The sequence below is a fragment of the Eleutherodactylus coqui genome, chromosome 2, assembly GCF_035609145.1.
Source record: "Eleutherodactylus coqui strain aEleCoq1 chromosome 2, aEleCoq1.hap1, whole genome shotgun sequence".
Taxonomy (NCBI): Eukaryota; Metazoa; Chordata; class Amphibia; order Anura; family Eleutherodactylidae; genus Eleutherodactylus; species Eleutherodactylus coqui.
The window spans coordinates 23979942-23994524 of NC_089838.1; the positions used below are offsets into that span (position 1 = coordinate 23979942).

The window sequence follows — 14583 nt, forward strand, 5'->3', positions numbered from 1 at the left end:
AATAATCATGTATAAATATATCAGGGGACAATACAGAGATCTCTCCCATCATCTACCTATACCCAGGACTGTGGCTGTAACAAGGGGGCGCCCTGTACATCTAGAGGAAAGAATGTTTCTACACCAACATAGAAGGGGGTTCTTTACTGTAAGAGCAGTGAGACTATGGAACTCTTTGCCTGAGGATGCGGTGATGGCGAACTCGATAAAAGAGTACAAGAGGGGCCTGGACGCCTTCCTTGGGCGATACAATATTACATGTTATAGTCACTGATTACTTCAGAAAGGTCGGTGATCCGGGGATTATTCCGATTGCCAGAATGGAGTCAGGAAGGAAATTCTTTCCTCTAAAATGTGAAAAAATTGGCTTCTACCTCGTTTTTTTTCTGCCTTCCTCTGGATCAACATTGGGGGGTGTAATAGGCTGAACTGGATGGACATGTGTCTATTCAGCCTTATATATGTTACTAAATCACTTTGTTGCATTTTTTGTTTTTTGGAAGGTGAAATGAACCAAAAAAATTAAAAAGAAAGCATTTCGATTCAGTTTTGCCGTTTCCCTTTTTTAAATAACATTTGCCAAGCGAGATAAACCTGGGTCATCACAGATGCAGCAATACCAAACATATATTTTTTTTTCAAGACGGAAAAGCGCACAAAAGGGTTTTGAATTGGGGGGGGGGGGGATTTTTGTCTTATTTGTAAGCTTTTTTTATGTTCCTGTAGCGGACTTGAACTATGCCTATGATCAATCAGATAATACACTGCAGCACTTCTATTCTGCAGTGTATCATCTCTGGTCTTGGCTACCACATGCCATGGCAGATCTGGAAGCCATTGTACGGCATCCAATTGGCATGGCAGCCTATCAGCCCTCTGCGATTAAATGGCAAAGGGCCAATGACCTAATAGCAGGAGCTCATTCTCTCGGTTAACCACTTACATGCTGCGATCAACATTGCTAAAAGTCATCCATGTACAGCATTTCATATTAACCCCTTCTCTATCAGGACATACATGTATGTCATAGGGTAGGAAGAGGCTAATAGCATATCTTTCATCACAAACCACCCATTATATCACATGACTGACTGCATTTTTCTAAAGTACGACCTAAGAATTTCCATTCAATGACTGCAAACAGAGATATTGAATACAGCAAGGAATTGATGCAGACAGTCTACTACAAAACTGTGTCATTTATGATATAAAGTAACAGCGATTTGCCAAAATTTGGATACGAATTAAGCAACCAATACAAAGACAGACAATGCTGATTGCATCTGAAAAGATGTAAAATGTGATAATTACGCTGAAAAGTGAGCTTTAACGCTACGGTGCACGAGGATTCTAAAAACGCTTCTGAAAGATAACAGCCGCCATCACAAAGACCAATAAATATTTCAGCACCAGCTACTTATTAATCTAGAACTCGCCATAAAGCGCGTCAATCTCCTCCGAGACATAAGAGGTGGACCGGGCCCCCAATCAGATCTTCTGATTACACTGCGCACTTCAAAGACATAAGTGATAATTAACTTGGACAGAGAGTTCATGGAGCAGAAAAAGTAGGTTTTTTTTTTTATGGAAATCATCATTTCTTGCCTTTAACTTTTGTCTGATCTACAATTACTCTGCATTCTATTAGTCTCTTTTATCACACATTTCCCTAAAGCGCAGTCATTTTATCTGAAATAGGAAAAAGAGAAGCGAGATACGGCGAGTAGATCTATAAAACCGGAATTAAAAGCCAAATCTGGATGTAAAAGAGAAGAACGTACCTTTTACATTAACCCCTTAACGAGCCCATTTTCACTGCTGTAGATTAAGGTATCCTGTGCTGCCCTGAAACGCCTTCCCTACTAATAGCTTAGCTCCTGCTGTAAGGGCCGGGATTGGCAAAAACTCCAGTCCCAGCCATTTAACCCTTTGATCACTGCAGTCAATAGTGACCACAGCAGGAGGTCTTTTTTTCATTCAAGCCTTGATTCATCTGTGTTCCGTCGAAGGCCAACCCAACCAAAGACCGCAGCAGTGAGTGTTCTTTCAAAGACCCACAGGGACCGTTCAGCTAAGGATCACTTAGACATATTTGTGTTTGTTCGAGAGCCAATATGCATTAAGTAGGAGGGCAAAGTTTAACAAAAAAAAGTCAGGAGCCAATCAGCATTCGGTGGGAGGCACACACAAGTACAAGCACAAACTTCCCAGCAGAGTTATTGGCTAGTCGTCGAAAGACAACAATTACATATTTATATCAGACGATAATTAATCAAGCAGCGACTAATTTTAGGGGAGAAATAATGAAGCGACTAGTGCACGAATTCTCGCTGGTCACTGGCTGGTTGCAGTGTTTACATGGAACAACTGTTACTTACACTCCATCGTGTGACTTTTTGGACAACAGTTGTCCCACATCAAATCAACTTAAAGGGGTTCTGTCACTAAAAATGCTCTACTTATCTATTCCTGCCCCATCAGTCTACTTACCAGATTTTCACCTCCCTTATCTTCTCCTGTCTCCTGCAGTCCAGGGGGTCACTTCACCTCCAGCTGCCTGATTCTTCTCCTTCCTGTGAGGTTATGTACATTAGGTTGGCAGTCTGCCAATGTACGTTATGTCACAGATCACAGGCCAGCAGGAGGACTGCCTATCTTCTTCAGAGATTGCTCATGCAAGCTGTCTCTGAAATAGATTACAATTCCTTCCTAGGCAGTGAAGCTACAGCACGGGGATGTGACCTTCACTGACCCAGCAGGAAGGAGTTTGTGATGAGCAGCCTTCATAACAAGCTGGGCTCATCCTGCAGTGAGCTGACCTGGGGCACTGCAGGAGCTCAAACAGGAGAAGATGTGATAAGGAGACTGACAGGGAAGGAATAGGTAAGTTTAGATAATTTTTTTTTTTTTTTATGACAAAACCCCTTTAAGCTAAAAACTTTAGAAACTTTACGCTATGGATGTTGCCACAAATATGCATCGATTCAGCAACTGCATTCACAGTGTTCTATGCGGATTCCCATTAACGTGTCATCACTTGCTGTGGCTTTACAGTACGGAAAAAAAAAAAAAATCATCACACCCAAACTCTGCAGCAGAATTGGAGCATCTGAAGCTACCCTAAGTGTATAATTTAATGCATGAATATCTCTTCTGTACATCTTAAAAGAGTCGTTTTGTTTCTTTGTAAAATGTTCTTGGTTTTCTGCAAGATCTGCTCTGGTGAATGGGACAGTCTTAGAAGTTAGTGCAACAAATTTGCTGCATGTAAGTAAATCCTAGGTCCTGCCCTTTGCAGCAACAGCCTAATGACACAGACTAAGAATAGTCATAAAAACACAAAGGATAATGTGATAGTGTGAACAGAGAGTCTTGTGAGGAATGAGCTGGCCCAGGCACTGAAGAGCTGGGAGAGAGCTGAGAGACCGACTAATTCTTGGAGTGGCGCTACCTAGCTGTTGCAGTACATGTGTCAGAGAAAGGTCTGAAAAATCAGCTGCAATCACCGACCACAAGCACCAAGCTGTCACCAGGAGAACACACCAGCAAAAGCAGATAGATCGACAGTCAGTATCCGGATATTCAAGTTCTGTTGGTGTGTAATCGTGGATGGCATCACCCAGGCTTTTTATCGGTACAACGGATTGTTTTGACTTCATCACTGTACAGCCTCCCCAAAGGTCCTGTGCTAACAATTTGTTCAGGAGACAGTGACTGCATATTTCAGGTAGCGGATTTAGTCATTGGGTTAGCCCAAGTTCCTACAAGTTACTACAGAGACTCCTATTTTCAACTAGCATCTCTAGAGCTATTTACCCCTGGCCAGGGTAAACCATTTACAGACTGTGATTATTATATATTGCGTGCACAATATTAAGGACATCTCATCCGCAGGGTATAGACTGAGTTATAGCCTTAATTGAATGTGTTAGTAATCGGTTTGCATTGAATCCAATTAAATACTGTTGTATGTTCTTGTCATATTTTTTTGTTGTAATATAGTAACATAGTATGTAAGACCGAATGAAGACAATGCCCATCTAGTCCAGCCTGTTTATCCTCTTGTGTTGTTGATCCAGAGGAAGGCAAAAAACCTCAAGAGGCAGAAGCCAATTAGTCTTTTTGGGGGAAAATTCCTTCCCAACTCCCTAATGGCAATCAGACTAATCCCTGGATCAACCCCTAATAGTTCCTACCTGCCTGTATAACCGGATTAACAATTAACCTAAGATTTATAACCTATAATATCCTTCCGCTCTAGAAAGACATCAAGTCCCCTTTTAAACTCCTCTATGGATTTTGCCATCACCACGTCCTCAGGCAGAGAGTTCCACTGTCTAACTGCTCTTACAGTAAAGAACCCCTTTCTGTGTTGGTGATGAAACCTGCTTTCCTCTAGAAGTAGCGGATGCCCTCTAGTTACAGTCGTAGTCCTGGGTGTAAACAGATCCTGGGAGAGATCCTTGTATTGTCCCCTCATGTATTTATACATAGTTATTTGGTCGCCCCTCAGCCGTCTTTTTTCCAGGGTAAATAACCCCAATTTTGATGCCTCTCTGGGTATTCCAGTCCCGTCATTTCATGTATTAGTTTAGTCGCTCTTCTTTGAACCCCCTCCAGCACTAACATCTTTCCTGAGCACCAGTGACCAGAACTGTGCGCAGTATTCCATGTGAGGCCTTACAAGTGCCTTATATAGTGGGAGGATAATGTTCTTGTCCTTCGCCCCTATACCTCTTTTAATGCATCCCCAAGACTTCATTAGCTTTTGCAGCAGCTGACTGGCATTGATTGCTCCTGTTAAGTCTATAGTCCACTAGTACCCCCAGGTCTTTTTCCATATCACTTTTCCCTAGCTGTACCCCATTTAGTGTATATTGGTGACGTCCGTTTCTTCTGCCCATGTCCATAACCTTACATTTATCAATATTGAACTTCATTTGCCATTTTTCTGCCCAAGCCCCCGGCTTATCTCGGTCCGTTTGTAGCCGCACATTGTCCTCCGTTGCATTGATTATATATTGTATAATTTAGTGTCATCTGCAAATATTGATATTTTGCTGTGCAGCCCCTCTATCAGGTCATTGATAAATATATTGAACAGTATGGGGCCTAATACTAAACCCTGTGGCACCCCACTAGCGACGGTGGCCCATTCAGAGTACATTTAGTAACACATTGTATGTTCAGTCTAGCCATAACTGGAATCATATTTCGCACCTGCAACTACATCTAGAACTGTGGCGCCCTCTATGGAGCGGTGTCTGCATATGTCCTCTTCACCATTCTACACATGCAGTAATCTCTTGCTTGAGATGGACTGATCCCCACTGAACTGAGAGCTTTACATCACAAAGAAGCTGGATAATCAGAGCGTCACTTTCAAGGTGATCCCAAGGTCAGAGTCTAAGACTATGATTAACACATCAGAGCTCAACCCTTCCAGCAACGGATAGAAGTAACGTACCTGCTCCATATTAATCACTGGCATTTTCCTATCGTGGCTCCTTTCTACATCCAGCGGCTCAGGGGGTGCGGGGCTGTCACAAAGTGTCTGTGTGCATATTGTAGCGGTACTTCTGTGCTGTGTACGTCTGGTACTGTCAGAGTTTACTGGAGGGATCTCATGTAATTCCTTGTGAATGACACTGCTGTCAGTGCTGGAGTCTGGATTACCTTTAAATGAAAGAAAAGGATGTTAGAAATGTCTTAATAAAAAGTCTTCATATATAGATATTAGGTGTCAAGACGACTTGGCGACAATTCACCAGCCTACATATCGAGGGCATGTCCGGGGGAGAAGGGGAATTTGACTGAAACAAAGCTGTGGCAAATGTAGCTTATTTTACATGTAAAGCTTATAAATCTGTGGATGTCACCTGACTGCATTGCAAAATGGTGAAAATAGTCGCTGGCAATCCACAAGTTTTCTGCACAAGTATGAGCATGCTGTGGATTGGAAAATCCATAGTGGGCACGGATTTTTGTGCAGATTTAGGGGGGGGGGGGAGTTCACTTGTATTGTAATGTAAGTTACTGTGGATTTCTGATGCAGAAAAATGCAAATTTGGTACCAATTAATACGTTTACCAATAGAGACCCCTTTAAAATGTTAAAGGGATCATTCCCAGCAAAAATATTCATCTACAGGACAAGTGATAAATGTATGATCACGTAAGGGTCAATGGCTGGAACCTCCAGATGTCACAAGGACAGGGCACCCACAGTCCTCCAGCTGAATGGAGAGGCGATGCCCATGCATGACCCCCGCTCTACTCACTTCTATAAGACTGCCTGAGATAGCTGAGGGTATTCCCACTCCATTCACCCAGGGTGCATCACTCATCAGCCCTAGGGGTTCCTGCAGTTAGATCCCCCAGGAATAAAACATTTATCACTACCTAGTAGAAGGACCTGTCCTGGGAAGGCGAGTGCAGTCTATTATCATCCAAACGAACGAAACTGAGTGATAATTATTCAGTTTAACCCTTTAAGGACCAGGCTGTTTTGTACCTTAAGGACCAGACACTATTTAGGCAATTTACCCATGTGGTGGTTTTACTGAACCATTTTTTTCCTTTAGTTACCAAAATTATTTTTGCTGCGTTTTTCTTCCCCATGACATATATGGCTATTTTTTTTAATCTCTTTTTCGCAGTTTTCTGTTTTTTAGTTTTATTGGGGGTAAAAAGCCACCAAGAATTTTTTTTTTTTTTTTAACATTTATGTCCCCCATGACATCATATAAGATCTCTGGGGGACATTCTCATGCGCTTTTTTTTTTTTTGACACTTTTCCACTGTAGCTGGAGCGTCCATAGGAACCCCAGTTACATAGAAACACATCCCTCTGTAATGACAATAGTCACTTATACAGCTGATCTGGGTCTGCTAGGATCCTGCAGCTGTCACGTGACCGCCGGCTCACATAGTGGAAGAAATACTTCCACTTCTTAGTACATAGCGTTCATTGAGCGCTATGTACCAGGGAAGGAGAAGGCAGAAGTGGTTAAAAAACAATTCTCCCTTCTCCTTTGGCTTCTTGGCTGTGACTAACAGCTGACAACCCAACCTGCTGCTTGAATGCAGAAGCAGGGGCTTTAATCCCCTGCCACATTTTTACTATTGGCTGGGATTTAAACCCAGGACCAAGCGCCGTAGATTTACAGTGCTCGGTCCTAAAATGGGTTAAACACAGGCAAACAACTGAACGACAAGTGCGAGGTTCTCGCTCGTGGTTCAGTGCCACCTGGTATAAAAACCAAAAACAATCGGAAGAGTGATCAATTAAGGTAATAAAATACAAAACAGTGGAAATGGAAACTGACTATTTCATGCCTGGCTACAATACGAAACATAGAAAACTAAAGATCCTTTTCTGTGTAATTTGTTCTTAATTCAGTACATATGGCCTCACTTACCAAAGCTCAACTTTCATTTCATAAACAGCTCTGGTAAAATGAAAGCTGATCTCTCATTGGTTGCTATAGGTAGCGAAGACAGTCTTAGGCTTCTTTCACATGAGCGCATATTGGCCGGCGATTCACGGCCGGCCTATATGCACTGTGATCTGATGCAATGGATTCCAATGCATCAGATCCTATGGGCATATTTGTGAGACGTAAAGACGCCCGGCCAAGCCAATATAGCACCGAGCGTTTTTACGTCGGAGCCAAAACATAGTTCTGGAACTATATTTTGACCAGAATACGTCCAGCCGCTGCACGGGCTCCTATGGGAGCCCATGGCAGCGTCCGCAGTTGGGAGGAAGTTTAGCAGCATTGCTTCTAAACTCCCTTTCTCTCTTCTCCCCCCACCCGTGCAGGCTCAGCTGTCTTTCTCCCCTCTCGTTCTGTGCAATGGGAGGGGGTGGGATGGGGCGGATCCAAGCGTTGGTCCACCCTGCCTCCTACCATTGATGCTATAGGCAAGGGGCGGAGCTAAGTGCCTGCCCTCTCCCTGCTCCTTGTCCATAGCCATCAATGGGAGGAGGCAGGGCAGACCGCTGCTTAGCTCTGCCCCACCCGCCCCCCTCCCATTGCATGGAACAAGGAAGAGAGGTGAGCCTGCGATGGGGAGAGAGGGGAAGTGGGCGATGGCCTGGTGAGCTCAGCGCATTTACACCAGGCTCATCAGGCCATATGAACGGGCGCACAAACGTCTGATTTGTGCGCCCGTTCACCAAATCTGTAACTAACAACGTAGCGTATATTGGCCGGCTGTGAAAACAGACAGCCGATATGCGCTCGTGTGAAAGAAGCCTTACTGTTAGCCATTTTTGATAAATGAGGCCCTTTAGAATTTCTATCAATGTATCCAAACTCTCAGCTGTAACCTAGTTGGGCAAAATTAGACAAAAAAAAAATAAGAAAAAAGTTGGTTTCTGGCACAAAACAGCACCACTCTTATCAATGGTTGTGTCAGGTATTGCAGCTCAACTTCAAATCACTTGAATGCTGCAATACCAGACTCGGCCCATGGATAAGGGTGGTGCTGCATTTCATACATGACTTAGACAAACAAGGAGCATTTGTGCTTACCTTTGATACAAAAGGATCCATCATCATACCTCTCAATTAAGAGATTCTGAATATTAAGGACAATTGGCTCCGGTTCTGGGTCACTATTGTTATTCCTGGGGCTATCATCCTAAAGGTTGGGGGAAAAAAGAAAAGCCGTAAGTCACTGCGCCATCATAAAACATGGCAACGGCAAGCTTGTGCCGAGTAGCTGTCTGCATAGGAGGACTGATATACGCATCACTAAAAAGGTACCAGGAGTGAATATGTTATGTATAATCGATTGATTTCCTCTCATGCACTAATCACTGGGATTCAATGCGCTCCAATAGTCGCACTTACATTCATTGTTTGGAAGCTCTTTGTAGCCCCATAAGGCACCACACTCCGGATAGAACGCATAACTACAACAGATATAGCAACAATTAACTGGACTGACAACTTTCTTCGAAAGTTATCTTATCTTAAAGGCAATTTGTCTGGTCAGAACAGCACCATAAACTAAGTAGGTGGTGGGGAGTCGGGTGATGGAATGTTTATGCTCACCCATTCCCAGCTACCCACAGTGTCCGCTGATCAAGATCGCGCTGGGCACAAAGAGAGGTCTCTTTGAGGGCAGAGTGCACACTTTCCTATAGACTTGTAGAGTGATATCTTCATGCATAGGCCATTCTTCACTGGAGGCCATTAATAGTTAATTGGCAGGGGGCCACCTCTCGGGACCCCAGCTGATCATGTACAGGGGTACAGAGCAGAAACAGTTGGCTCTGACTCCTGTGTAGTGGCCAAGATTTGTAATTATTGGTGCAGCAGTCATTGATTTTAATAAAAGCTGTACCTACTATTACCAGTGCTGGCCAAAACACAGAAGTCAGAGCAGCAGCTGATGCTCTGACCGCTATAGATTGTGGCGCTGACACCTGGTCAGCTGATTGGTCAAGGTCCCGAGCGGTGGACCCCAGCCAATAAACCTAGTGATGACCTATACTGAGCATAGGCCATCAGTAGTACTGTATTTGTATGGAAAGCTCCTTTAAACATACATCTGTAGTAGTGGATATAGGGCTTCAAAAGTCACAAGCAGCTGTGGATTATAACGTGGGCAATTCGGGTGGCTCATGGTTACCTACATTGCCAATCATCATAAGAACATCTGCAATAGCTGAAGCCACTGGATGCACTGTAGTGGGCAGCACACAATGTAAGGAGAGAGGGAAGTAGCAGGGAGAGAGGGAATGTGGTCTTCTGCCTTACTCCATCCTGGATGAGTTGCAGCTTCTAATCTCCTCATGTAAGAAGTCTGGCGACAGCAGAAATGGGGAGGAGAAGGGGGGGGGGACCAAGAATATATGGCGGCTACACACTATATATGCAGGTGGGTATACATAAGGTTATATAGTTAGAGCAAAATAGGGTGTATGTGGGGCGCAAAATAGCCATAACCAGAGGTTTAGAAGATATGGATATAGTTCCGAATATATGACTATGCGGGGAACTTTTTATTATGTCGTGTAAAAGCAGTGGCTTTCACTCTTTGCAAAATCCGCAGCCAAATCAGCAACAAAATCTACGTGTCACACCTGCACAAAAGTGCTGCGGATTCACACGAAGGTATATCGGCTCGGTTTTGAAGCCGAGCTGATATACATCGTCCTCATCTGCAGGGGGGGGGGGGCTGGAAGAGCCAGGAGCAGGAACTGAGCTCCCGCCCCCTCTCTGCCCCTCTGCACTATTTGCAATGGGGAGAGGCAGGAAGGGGGCGGGGCTAATTCGCGGGGAACTTAGCCCCCGCCCCCGTCCCACCTCCTTTCATTGTAAATAGTGCAGAGGGGCGAAGAGGGGGTGGGAGCTCAGTTCCTGCTCCTGGCTCTTCCATCCTCCCACCCTGCAGATAAGGATGACGTATATCGGCTCGGCGTGAAAACCGAGCCGATATACGTTCGTGTGAATCCAGCCAAAATCTGTAGGGAGGGGCACGAGTTTAAAGAACAGCCTGCGGGATTAGTATACCAAATCCACAACTGGGCACGGCCAGACCTATGAAAAATGCAAGCAGATGCTTAGAAATTGCAGGAGACTGAAACGTATCCAGTTTTGTTCTGTCTTTTTATTGTATTCTTTATTTTGCCTATTTATCTCCATTTTATGGTTAATAATACATACACATAGAGGGAAGGGCCAGTGGTGAGCAGCGCCTGGGATTAGACCACACTTAATCTATAATTTATAGTGTAATAAACATTTATAGAGTAATACAAGGAGCCATTATTAGTGGTGATTCATGTATGAATATTTTCTGCAGACGCAGTATTGGGAGCTTTGGGAATCCCCAGGGTTTCATAGATATTGGGCAATGTAAGATAATGGGTTTCTGCATGTGGTGAAGTTGTAAAGTCATTTTTCATCCAATATCCTTCATCCTTGCAAGAGCAAGAATTAAGCAAGATGCTTCTTACTGCCCAAAACTTCCCTTGGATGATCATAAAGACCCAGTTATAGCAATGCAATCCACATTGGCCATAACCTTCCCATGATACCTTTCCGCTCAGTACTATTGGCTAGAGAAGAGAATTACTATGAAGAGTTCTTAGTATTAGGTAGGTATCCATCGTAGTCAATGAATGCCTCATGATTCTTCAGATATGCAGAATGCAAATTAGCTCATACAAGAAACTCCACCAAAAGAGGATTGAGTATATAAAGACAGACTGTCGCGGCTGGAGGAGGTACATCACAGTTGGGCCGTTCTTCCTTTTAGAGGGGTCTCTGGTTTTGGCTGACATGAGCTACTATGCATACTTTTCCCCATGGAGCATCATAATAAATCTCCATACACCCACTGGGTCTCTTCAATGAGAACCAGTACCCCCTCAGATATGCAGACCTGAAAAGTAAGCAGCTTCCTTACTTTGTGCTCATAGTTGATCACCAGGTGTTTCAGCATTGGAACCAATGGTGGTCAGTTCATCATTGATGGAAGTGACCTTGGGATAGCTTTTCTCCAAATTAAGCAAAACCCTATATAACTGCGGAAATTCTACCACCATACTTAGTAATCATGGGCCATGGCTATATATGTAGAAGACTATATGGACATGATGAGGACAGTACGCAGAGGTCCCATTGATGTGGTTGTATGGTAAGAAAACACAATGTATGCATTGACGTTTGCCCATGTCCTACTCAACATTGTGAAATCTATGCAGCTACAGAAAACATTTGGTGGAGGGGATTGTTGCTAAAGGGGGATAAAGCAGCTTATTAAAATTCAAGGGTTCACTAACATTCCCTCCATGCACTTTGGATGATTACTCAAGGTGCTCAAAAACAGACTTGAAATGGTACAATTCTGTGTGCTATTAATGAGGTTGTATTGGTCTAAAATGTGACTAAAAGAACAAATCAGACCGCAGTAACCAATGCAGAAATCCAATAATTCCAATGGGGTCACTTACTTTGTCTTGTAACTGTTTAAATACTAACCTGTAAGTGTAGCTTTGCCTTCTGAACTCTTATCTTCATTGGCATAACTTCTGCAACTGCATCGTCATCTATGAAGTGATGGATATTCGCAAGGGTGGAGGTTAAGAACTCGGAGCTAAAATCTGTCACTTGGCACTGGAGGAAACCATTTTCAGCAGCAAGTAGAGAATAGCGCTTAGCACTAGGACCGGTCTCCAGTCTCAGGCTGATCTCCGGACATGACTTTCTGTGCTCCACCGATGACTTTTGATCAGCATCTGTTTGAGGACATAGAAATATCAACATCTGCTCTTGTTGACCTAAATATAGCAGATTGCTCCACATTTGCATTCTGACATCCACATAAAGACTCTTATATATAACATACTCTACCGTGATGCAGCATGGTCTCTCTTTGCCAGCTGCTGCAATGAATGTCTGTGTAGGGTTGACATGGATATCGAGCAGCGTATGTACCGAGCAAACGACCATCTCAGCAGTCAGACTACTAGGCGCTTTATTTGGTGCCAGTTTTAGTTGTTTGCTTTCCCTAACCTGGTTTTGTTTTCTATTGAGTTTATACTTAAAGGGGTTCTGACACACACACAAAATTTTTTTACTCACCTTGCCTGGCCAGGACCGATCGCCAGGCATGTCCCCTCTAGCCGGCATCTTCTTCTGTGGCTTGTAGAAGCAGAGCAGAAGTGGTCAAAATGACCGCTTCCTGCTCTGCTCCGTCCGTCAGCCACTTCCGAGGTGAACGGACGGGCCGCCCACAGCAAGCAAGTCACAAGCAGTGCTTGCTGTGGGCGGCCCGTCCGTCCCGGCTGAACTCCGAGATTCTGTGCGTGCGCAGTGGAGACGCGGCCCGTCCTGACTCCTGTCAGAGGGCAACTCTCTACTGCGTATGCGCGCGATCCCGGAGCGGCGCGGCTCGTGGAGGAAGAAGCAGAAGAACAGCGCCTGCCGGGAGATGAACCCCCCCGATGTCAACAACAACAGGAGACAAGGTAAGTATTAGTTTTTATGCTTTAGCAGCCATTAAAGCATGGGTTCCCTGGGTCCATTAGGCAGACCAGGGAACAATGGCTGCTAAAGCATAAAAAAATTATTCATGTCAGAACCCCTTTAAAGAGTTTGTCTGGGACTTCAACTATTGATGACCTATCCTGAGCATGGGTCATCAATATTAAATCGGCGGTCGTCTGACACTCAGGACCCCAGGTGATCAGTTGATCAAGTGTAAAGTCTGAGCACCACATTATACAAGAGTCGGAGCAGAAGCTCCACTCAGAATTCCCATCAATCAGCTGACTGCATCACCCACTAGCACTATGGATGGCACTGGAAGCACTTAGTACTATCCATATTGTAGTGGTCCCAGTTTCGCGCTGCAGGCACAGCTCTCATTGAAATTAGTTGTGGGGATTCCGAGGGGTGGACCCTCGTCGATCAACTATTGATGACCTATCCTGAGGATAGTAAATTTCCTGGGACAACTCCTTTTAACTTATACTACCTTGATGTGACTTGAATACTGCCCAATTACCCTCCTGTACCACCAAATCCAACTTTGCTACATCACAGTTACTGAAGCCTATATTGCCCGAGTACCCTCCTGACTATCAGAACTCTACCACGTTTCTAACTCTACTACACTACCATTATAGATCCCTAACCGTGCGAGCAGGAATTATTTGTGGCCATAACCTATACCAACCATATCTCCAACTTCTCTACCACTTTTCTAGTTCCACCAGGCTAACTGAAAAGTACTAAAGTCCTAGGGTCTCCCGATTACCTTGACCATGCAAAGTTGTTGAAAAAACAAAGGGGGGGAAGGGGGGGTGCTGTAGGTGAAAATCGTACTGGCCGATTGGTTCTCTCTATGGCCTTCATAAACAGACTACTACAAAGAAATCTGGTGAATCTCATTGCTAGGCAATGGGATCAATTACAAACGGTATCTTTCGTATATCATATAAGGGAGAAATTAACACCAGTGATGACAGAATTTGGAACATATGCCTGCTATATTTAGTTTTCATAAACGGTACCTATGCATCCAAATTCCTCTATCTTAGTTTATCTCCATATGTCCATTTATCCAACTTCCTGCTTTAGTGGAAAGTATAAAAAAAGGATATCAAAGAACTTCTCTCAAGGGCTTTTTACAAGTCCTGATGGTCAAGCAAGAACGTTCGCCTGAATGCTTGTTTGCGCCATCATCAGGTTGTGTAAATATGCCCCCAATCAGCTCATGGACAAGAAAACAGTCAGTCATTGGCTGATCACATTTTTTAGGAAGACTAGATTGACCCGATGTTTGCTACGTTGTTGAGCCGAGGATTCGGCTAGAATTTTTCTCTGTCCACGGCTTGGTCCATTTCACGTTTTGGGGACAAAATCACCCCGGTAGACACTTGAAATGAAAGTTGCTTAACAACGCTTGATTCTGGCTGAAGCACAACAGCAAAACTAGACTTAACATAGGAACTTTGACCTGGCCTGACAGATCACTAGTATCAAATTCAAATTTTATGATTTTATGGTGGTGGTGGTGAGGATATCACAAATCTAATGACACCAAGATCATCCACCAA

At 44.0% G+C, this 14583-nt stretch overlaps 1 protein-coding gene across 1 annotated transcript in view; it reads right to left on the reverse strand.

Moving 5' to 3' along the window:
* Positions 1-14583, reverse strand: part of BLTP3B (bridge-like lipid transfer protein family member 3B) — an 89661-nt gene that overhangs the window by 1996 nt on the left and 73082 nt on the right. The window contains exons 18-20 of the mRNA XM_066590486.1: positions 12002-12258; positions 8540-8648; positions 5468-5676 (exon numbers count right to left, since the gene is read on the reverse strand). Coding sequence (XP_066446583.1) covers positions 5468-5676; positions 8540-8648; positions 12002-12258 — 575 coding nt within the window. The remainder of the gene's footprint in view (positions 1-5467; positions 5677-8539; positions 8649-12001; positions 12259-14583) is intronic.